Source organism: Poecilia reticulata, chromosome 9 (genome assembly GCF_904066995.2).
Source record: "Poecilia reticulata chromosome 9, P_reticulata-male-v2, whole genome shotgun sequence".
NCBI lineage: Eukaryota > Metazoa > Chordata > Actinopteri > Cyprinodontiformes > Poeciliidae > Poecilia > Poecilia reticulata.
Window position 1 is genome coordinate 10,848,679 of NC_088838.1, and position 9,062 is coordinate 10,857,740.

The window sequence follows — 9,062 nt, forward strand, 5'->3', positions numbered from 1 at the left end:
AGCAAAAGAGGTAATCTGCCCTTTGATCTGCTATGTAAAATGTGCTCAAAGTGCATGGAGCAGTCAGTATTAGGGGGGATTGTGAAGATTTTTAGAATTAAAAAAAATATATATATATATATATATATATATACAGCTTAATATCCTGACATCTCCACTTTTTAACGTTGGATAAGTGAGCCAATATGTAAAGATGATATTTTTGTTCGTCTCTCAAATCAGCAGATTAAAGACCGTGTAGCATTGCTTAAAAGATGTTTTAAAGACGTAATATACTAGAAAGTTACATCAAAACAGGTTCTTGAGGAGAAACAAGTGCATAGAGGTTTGTGTATAAAGAATCCAACATTTACTGATCCATAAATATGCATATAAGAGTGTCAATGCTTTCCAAAGTAGGGCTGCTGTTCTAGCTTAATTTTTCATTACCATCAATCTTTATGAAAATAAAGAAAATAGGTGGCATTTCTGTTATTTGTGTTTCCTGATCAAGAGCTTATAGTTTCAGCATTCACACAAAAATTTGTCTCAAAATATTCTCTATTCAACTTTGGAAAACTCCCAAAAGTGGGATAATGTTTTGAAATCTAATCTGTAGCGTTGATAAAAGCAAGAGCTAACACATATTGTCTTACATATATAAATCAAGTAAATACATGAAAACTGAAGAATACTCAATGCTTGTCCTTGGTCACACCTACTCTTCTCAAGGTATATTTTTACAGACTTAATCTACAACAAAACTACTGAAATACCCATTCAGTTATAGAATGTATGTCAGATTTAATTTTAAGGAGTGTTATTACATATTTTTATTTCTCCTAAAAATTCCAGTTGCATTAGAACAAGAGGTAAAATGTTCTGTTTGGCTACGTAAATATTCAAATTAGCTCTGAAAGATAGAAACATAGTGTTGGGCTTAAACAAAACAAAAAAAGACACAATGCTGCCTATAAATTATTAAATGTATGGGCTTTCATAATAAAGAACTTAAAGTTTGGTTAAATATCTGCTGTCAATTTTTTTTTTCTTCACTGCTTTTGATGGTACTTTAGATAAGAAATAAAATGATCTTATGGGATAGACCACCACAAAATAATAAATAATTTCAGAAGGAAAATTATGTATTTTTTTTGCAGAAATAAAAATCTGAAAAGAGTATAGTGTGCATTTGCATTCAAGCCCTTTGACTCTAATATGCAGAGTAACCGGCTGCCTTCTTACATCCCCTAATTAGTAAACAGAGTTACTTAATTTAACTTCCTATAGATCCAGCTGTTCTGCGAAGGCTTCAGAGGTTTACTGGAGACCATTAAACCAACAGCATCGTGAAGACCAATGAACACAGCAGATGGGTGAAGAATAAAGTTGAACAGGAGTTTAAAGCAGGTTTAGAACATAAAAGAATATTCCCAACTTTGAACAGCTGTTCAGTTCATCATCTGAAAAGAGAAGCTTTAGGGCTGCAAACTCAGAGAAACATGGTCGTCCTTCATCAACCTAAACTGACACTCACTGCAGGGATAGCATTGATCAAAAAAGCACCTCAGAGGTTTATAATAACTCTGAAGGAGCTGCAGAGAACCATAGCTCAGGTGAAACAATAATCAGTTGACATGACAACAAGTGCTCACGAAACCGACAAATCCGGTAATGATGGAAGCAAGGTGTAATCTGGTTTGCTACACGTTACTTGAGATAACTAATTTTCACTATGAAACACAATAGAGGTAGTACCATACTGTGGGAATGCTGATCTTCAACAGGATGGATGGCGTTAAACACAGGACACGATTGGGACAAAATTTAAAATTTGATGAAAGACATGAAACTTGGAGAGAGGTACATTTTCTTGTAGAAATATGACCATAAAGCACGACCAGAGCTACAGAGTGCCATACAATCCCAGTAGAGTAAATGTAGTTTGATGCTACTTTTGCAGGGACATTAAAAACTGTTGTATTTACCAAATTCTAATGTCAGAGTGAAATGTTATTAAGAAAATCTCCTAAATTGACTGATCTCAAGTATTCAATAACTTACCCAACTCCTAACTCATCTCTAACAAAAATACTTATTTGATTGAATATGTGTACAGTAGATTAACAGCTTCATATTGTTCAGTAAATTATCTTGGTGATATTTGTAGAAAATTGTGTTGCTTTCAGTTTGAGAATTGGCTTTGTTTTTGTGGATGTGCGATCATCCATCACTTACAGATCTACACTCCCACCATCTTCTTCTCAAGTCAGCAGAATGTGGATTTACTTTTAGATTGTAAACTCTTCCTGTACTGTGCCCCCCACCCCCAGAACGATATTTGCACATCAGCCAAAATGTATTAATGCTCTACGGCGCTGCAAACAGGGGGGAAGTCTGATGGGGTTTCTTTCCGTTTGTCACTATCCTGTGATGTGCATGCAGTCTTCCTGCCTGTGGCTTCATTCTTATTCCACCCACCATCATCTGCCAGAGATTCCAGCAAGCTGGGTGTGTAGGGTGGAGCAGGAAGAGATAAGAACTGGGAGAAGGAGGGACTGCGGGCATGGGGTGAAAAACAAAAGGGGTCGGAATAGGAAGAGAGAGAAGGAGGAAGAGAGATCTGCCCCTGAGCTTGTTTGGAGCTTTGTTTAACTTTCACATGCTCCTCTCTTTTCAACCTGCGCCAACTTGATCTACAACAACAACAAAAAAGTTCTGAACCAGGTTGAACTTCAGTGCTTCACATCAGGACCCGCTTTTGTTATTGTGAGACTGTTGCATGTTTAAAACAAATAGAGGACAAATTGAAATATTATAAGACTGGGCCAAATATCATTAACAATTTACCTGTGGAGTAGTGATGGCGACACATAAACGGGATTCTCAGAACCATCAAAGCAAAACTCTATGAATAAGTCATCCAACAAGTCAACAACCTCGAAGAAAGCTGCTAACATTCTGACTGTGCATTATGCCGTTTGCACGCTTGCAATGTAGTGAAACATTTTTTTTTAAAATTGCAGTTTATAATCAGTTTCTTTTGTTTTAAGAGGAAACGTAAATTGTGGATAAAATACACCAGCTGCACAGTAACTAAGTCAAACTCAGTCCTGAAACAAGGTAGTGTGACATAAAATTACAACTTTATTACAAAAAATGTGTAAAAAGGGTTCATTCACAATCCAGCAAATGATGCTGAAGAAACTATTTTTTCTAAATTTCTTCTGCATCAGTTTTGTCTTTCACCAAGAAAAACAAAACGTCCCCCAACATCTTCGTCAAAAACATACGAATGAAAGATTCTGGAAAATCCTCTTGAAGATAGTCGCCATTTATTAGTGAAAAAACACAGAAGGTGTTTGTATTTACCATTGTTTGGGGACAGTTCAGAACCATGACGTTGTTGTAGAGAGCTTGACAATAAGGCATTGCAGTGTAAAATTGTGAGCTTGATGTGCTGGCAAACTTGAATAATCAGATAAAATCCCCAATGGATTTCACAAAGTTCAGCAGAGCCTTTAATAAACATTAGAGGTTCATGGACAGCACAGATGTCATGATTTTTATGAATTTTGGAAGGAATTCCACTTTTCAACTCTGGTAGCCTTGACCAAGTTACTCTCTGCAACTCCTTCATTGTCAATGACCTTCTAACGATGTCTGTATTTCATAGTTGTAGCCTCAGGATCAGATAAAACACAAGTCAAATTACTGAAAGGAGATCACACTTAAAAACAACACAAAACACAAGTGATATGATAGCATGTAGATTTTTAGGGGAAATGAGAAACAGACTTCCTTTGAAAAAATAAATTAAAGGGTTCTCTTTCTTTTTGCCACTTTGTCTCTTTGTATTCTTTGAAAGTACTGATTTTTTTATATTAATGTATTTGCTGATGTTACATTTGTAGTTGTTTTTTTTGTTTTTTTTGCAATTTGATATTTGCTTAGAGCATTTAACAACAAAACTGTTTCTTTCCTGACTTGATTATACTCTTTTCTTTAACATTTCTGTAAATCTCTAAAAGGGAAATTCCCATAAGGCACGTGGAACAAGACTAATGACAACTACTGTGATAATATCTCTAATGAATTGAAACATTGTCGTTTTTAAGTTGGAAGAGCAAACATCTTGCCTCAGGGTTCACACATGGCAGCTGTCACATTTAATACAGAGACGAACACTAACAAACATCCATGTCTTACTTGTCACTAACTTGCAATTTGGACTCTTTGATCGTGTAGAGAAAAAAAAAACAGAATTAAACAGCTAAACTAGTCTCGTTTACTTTTTTCTCATAATTTAATTTAAAAAGAAGAATGCACAGTAGGACATTTAAGCTAAATGTTAAATTTTATAAAGTTAAAATGCAAGTAGTACGGCATAAGAAGAGTATTGTCAGCTAAAGGCAGCCAGCTGACAGCAGATTTGGCTGAGGTACGAGAACAGGTTATCTACAGCAAGCTTTAGTGTTCCGAGCTTGTCCACCTGTCCATGTGTCCTTGGGCAAGACATGGACCCTCAAGATGCTCCAGATGGCAGCGGATCACTTTGCATGGCGACGCTCCTGCCATCAGTGTAAGTTTTTGTGTGTAAATAAGTGATCACGGTGTGAAGAGGATTTCTCCACGTTATCCTTGATGTATCCAGTCTGCACCTTTCAGAGTTTTAAGGATTTTTAATATCCAGTGATGTTTTGTAACAAATCTCTCGGGTCTTCACAGAACAGCTTACATAAGAGCTCACATTACATACAGGTAAACTCTGTTCAGGTGTTTTCTGTACTAAACTGGTTGCACTGGATTTTAATAAAGGGAATTGATTAAAAGGACACCTTTTTAGATTTTTATTTTATCATAAATATAGGAAACCCTGTATCGTTTTTCTTCAATTTCATCATTATGTGCTACTTTGTGCTGGTCTATCACTATCCTAATAAAATGCAATAAAGTTTGTGGTTACAATTTAAGAGAATACAAGAAATTTAGGGGCCTGGACATTTTTTTGAGGCAAGTTGCCTAAATCGTCACACTATGCAAATACAACTTTTTATGAAATAAGAGTAAAGAAATGCTGACATATTTCTATTAGCCGGTGATGGACAGTTATTATCCCTGTTCCTTATCCAGTTTTTTAGGATCATCTTATAGCATCTCTACTCACAGCATAGTAACCGTCAGGGATTTTGGTGAGTGAGCTAACTATTCCGACAGCAGAGATGGGGCCCAGCTTGTTGCTCTCTTCAGACATGTTGGAGATCTGTTAGAAAAGCAAAGGAGCATCAAAATGCAGTATAACACTGTTTTTGTTTTTCTGGCACAGGAACATTTTTTTTAAATCACATTCATTGATAAGGAAAACTTGTAAATTTAGCAATAAATGCAAAACCAAATGTACAAAAGGTGAAAGAAAATGGCAATTACATCCTTTATAATGCTGACCTGCAGGAGGAACGGGGGGGTTTCTTCATCTAAATGGCTACATTATTGACTTCTTGATGAGGCCTATTAGGCTCTAGAAGAAAAAGCGGCCGCCTAATCCGGGATCAAATGACAAGTGAGACCAGTGACAAAACAGCATTCGGAGACCACCGTCTGACTTCACCAAATCGCAGATTAGGGGGGAGCAATCACATATTTTCAAGGAAGTCCCGATCAATTGCTATCTATTTCTGTCTAAGGGAATTTTTGCCTAATGGATATGCAAGCCTTTTTACTGGGTAAGTGGCTTTGCAAAGGTTCTCTTATGCAGTTTTATTAGATTAGGTCTAAAGCGTTCTTGCAGTAACTGACAAAGTTGCAGCATTCAATCTTTATATTTACAAAATCCATTGCAATTAAGCTGATCAAATTAGAGGATTTGCTCCAGAAACATGCTGTCTCGTTAACAAATGTTAGATAGCTGTACTTATTCAAATGAAACCGAATGGCCATTTAGCCAATGGGGTGAAAGATATCTTTATAACATTAATTTGTTCAAATTAGTTATTTTTTTCTCCCCCAACCCAAATCAGTGCTCAAGGACTAAAAAAAAAAGCCCAGTTAAATTATACTAAATAAAAAAGAAACTTAATCCCCTCTCCTCATATTATAGAAGTGTCAATAAAATTGCCATATGTGTAAAGTGGAGCTTTTAGCAAGATAACTATTAGGTCTATTGTAGGGGATTAGAAACCCTCCATATTAATAATACAAAAAAAACATTACAATGTGTTGTTATTTGACAAGGCTGATAGTGTAAATATTTGAATAACATTTTCATTCTGGTCATATCTACAGTTTTTGTCCATAAGGTTAGATCTCAGTAAGTTCATGTTTTTGTTCAGGCAGTTAAAACCTTGGATGTTTTCTTCTTATAATAAAAGTATAACTGTGAAAGTTTACTGACAAAACAGTGCAATAATAATAACAATTCTAGGAGGTTTTGCTGTATAGTTTGACTGAAACCCCAGTAAATAGATTAATAACACTAATAAATATAGTTGTCAGAAGTATATCTGGTTTAGTGAAACGTTTTGGCCACACTTTGCACCCCTTCTATCTTTTATTGATTCCATCCTAATGATGCCCCTAGCTTTTATTGTGGCGTTGTATGATTTGCCAGCTCAAGGTTAAAAAACGTAACTGTTAGCTACATGTTAAAAAATAATATAGAAATTTAATACAATAATAAATTACACATAATATATAGCTATGGTAATTATGCACATGTGTTGAACAGGCAATTTAGCTAATGCGAGTATAGTATTCATTCAGTTTGCTAAAGATATAGCAAGTCCACTTACATCCATAGTCGAAGGTTATTTCCGTGTGCACCTGTGACTCTAACCGGAACACAAAGGTGAGGCTAAACACCTAATATAATCTTGGCTGTTACATATTTACCTTTTTTTTACGTGAAAATGTCTGGTATTTGCCCCTTCAGCTCGACGTTGCCTCCGTGTTACGAAGCTTCAAGACTTCCGGGTGTCGCATATTGGTAATAATTAACCTGAAAGTCCACAGAGTGACATCACAAATATCTGAAGTCAGGTTCAAAGTCTCTTTAGCTATTTACCTGCATTGCTCACCAAAACCTAGAAAAAAAACTAGTTAACGGTTCAGTTTGCTTTGTTAACTTCTTGGAGGCCTCATTTCTTTGCCATAACTTATCCAGCCTAATTAGTTGTGTAACTACATTTGCGGCTGTCTTGCACTTTGACTCTCATAGATGCATCCACGGGTCGGGGCCTCCTGACAGCTGTGTGTCTCTCTAAAAGTTATCACATGTCGTTGCTGTAATCAGATAAAAGTAAGACAGAGCAATGTATTTACATAAGCCCTTACATTATTAGCTAAGTCGTGCATCTCCCTGAGCGCAGAAGTTAAAAGCCTCTTTGTAGGCTCTCTAAAAGACCAGCAGGCAACAGATGCTTCCCCATCATCAGGTTTATTATTTCTACCATCACTACACCAATGACACCATCTTTCAGTTAATTAAAACCTGAGATTTGCTGCTCTGTTCTGTTACATGGCGCCATATGTCGGTGGATTGTTTCTTCTGGGGCTAAACACTGACAGATGAACTTCTTTACATTTCTGATAATGTTTTTTTTTTTTTTTTCACTTTTTGTACTCATGGGTGGGGTGGGGGGGGGCATACACATTTGTAGTACATGTTTGTTTTAGATAGATAGATAGATAGATAGATAGATAGATAGATAGATAGATAGATAGATAGATAGATAGATAGCCATATTAGATTCTGACATCTAACACATAGAGGTCCTAACAGAGAAATATGTAGCCATACTATTTTATTAGTAACTAATAATTTATTATTTCTTCTCTCATTAACGTAGTGCCACGCGTAGTAATATTTGATCTCTATTTGTAATCTTATTTTAGTGTTTGAAAAACAGTAGTTTTCACCCACTGGAACCCACTCATCTTGTGACATCATTCCTCGATCTGAATTTTGGATTTTGAGACACACTGACTGAGGCATTGTTCACGTAATTTGAAAAAAAAAACAAAGAATTGAATTCGCTGTATGAATTGAAATCACATTGCGTTGAACCTTTCTTTTGTTTGATTTCACATTCTGGTGTCTGAAACTGGAATCGTGAAGGCAGGTGTACTAGTGTGCTCAAAGTCAGACTAATTCAGGAGTGACTGGCAGGAAAATATTTATGAAGATAGCGCCCCGCTGCCAAACCCCGAACCTCCGATCACACGCAGCAGCTCAGCGCTGCTTATCGTCGCTGATGCTGCTTTCTGTGGCAAATGATTGGAGCAGAGAAAAGCCTATGATGAAAGATTTCCATTTTCAATAATCTCACTCCTTCGTCTGCGTTTACACCCCACGTCATCACCCCCGCCCTCACACGCACATGATCCTACCAACACATGCTACCATATCAAGGTGTTGACGCACAGCGGAGAAAGGCGCGTGAAATTTTTTTGGCACAGTTGGGAGCAAAAGAATTCAAAGGTGTCTGTTGAAAGGAATCATAATTTGAAATAAATAAATAAAATACAACAACACAGGCACACGCTTAATCTGGTTTGGAAGAGAGAGGTGCACCTGCTAAAGTAATGGTCTAATTATGGAAGAGGCGACGAAGCGCTCGTCGAGAGTGGAGTCATCAGCAACACATGCTAACTGTGAAAATCATCAGCTTTTACAGTGTTTTTAACGGGCGCCGCCTCGCGCGCGGAGGATTGCGGGGTAAGATGAATGATGGCCGTGGCAGATTTCTGGAGGGGAGCCACCAGCGGGAGGTGCAGGGTGTTACGGCTGGTATTTTGAAAAGATTCATTAGAGCTGCGATTGCTGTTTTCACCTTTTGTTTGACTTCGGCTTTATTTCAACTCGCGCTGACCCGCCCGAGCACAATCTTATCGTGTTCGAGACATCAATCTGAATGCTGTTCGTTCTGAGTTTTAATTAACAGAGGACAGACAAGCACTGGAACCCAAAATTCAACTTTTTTTTTTTTTTTTTTTGAATAACTTCTCACATAAATGATGAAAGAAGAAAGAAGAAGAAGAAAAAAGGAAAGGTTCTTTTTTTATGTCTAAAGGTCATTTATTGCAAT

At 36.8% G+C, this 9,062-nt stretch overlaps 1 protein-coding gene across 5 annotated transcripts in view; it reads right to left on the reverse strand.

The window, feature by feature from the left end:
• The window catches only part of mvb12bb (multivesicular body subunit 12Bb), a 46,964-nt gene extending 39,466 nt beyond the window's left edge, over positions 1-7,498 (reverse strand). The window contains exons 1-2 of one of the 5 annotated variants that reach the window (XR_014088869.1): positions 6,768-7,497; positions 5,147-5,242 (exon numbers count right to left, since the gene is read on the reverse strand). Coding sequence is in view for 4 of the 5 variants with exons in the window: in XM_008419219.3 (XP_008417441.1) it covers positions 5,147-5,242; positions 6,768-6,773 (102 nt within the window). In the remaining variant the exon portion in view is untranslated. Of the gene's footprint in view, positions 1-5,146; positions 5,243-6,767 lie in introns of all 5 variants that reach the window. The other 4 variants (XM_008419219.3, XM_017306481.2, XM_081610527.1 and 1 more) reach the window with 4 other exon arrangements.
• Positions 7,499-9,062: the final 1,564 nt, after the last annotated feature.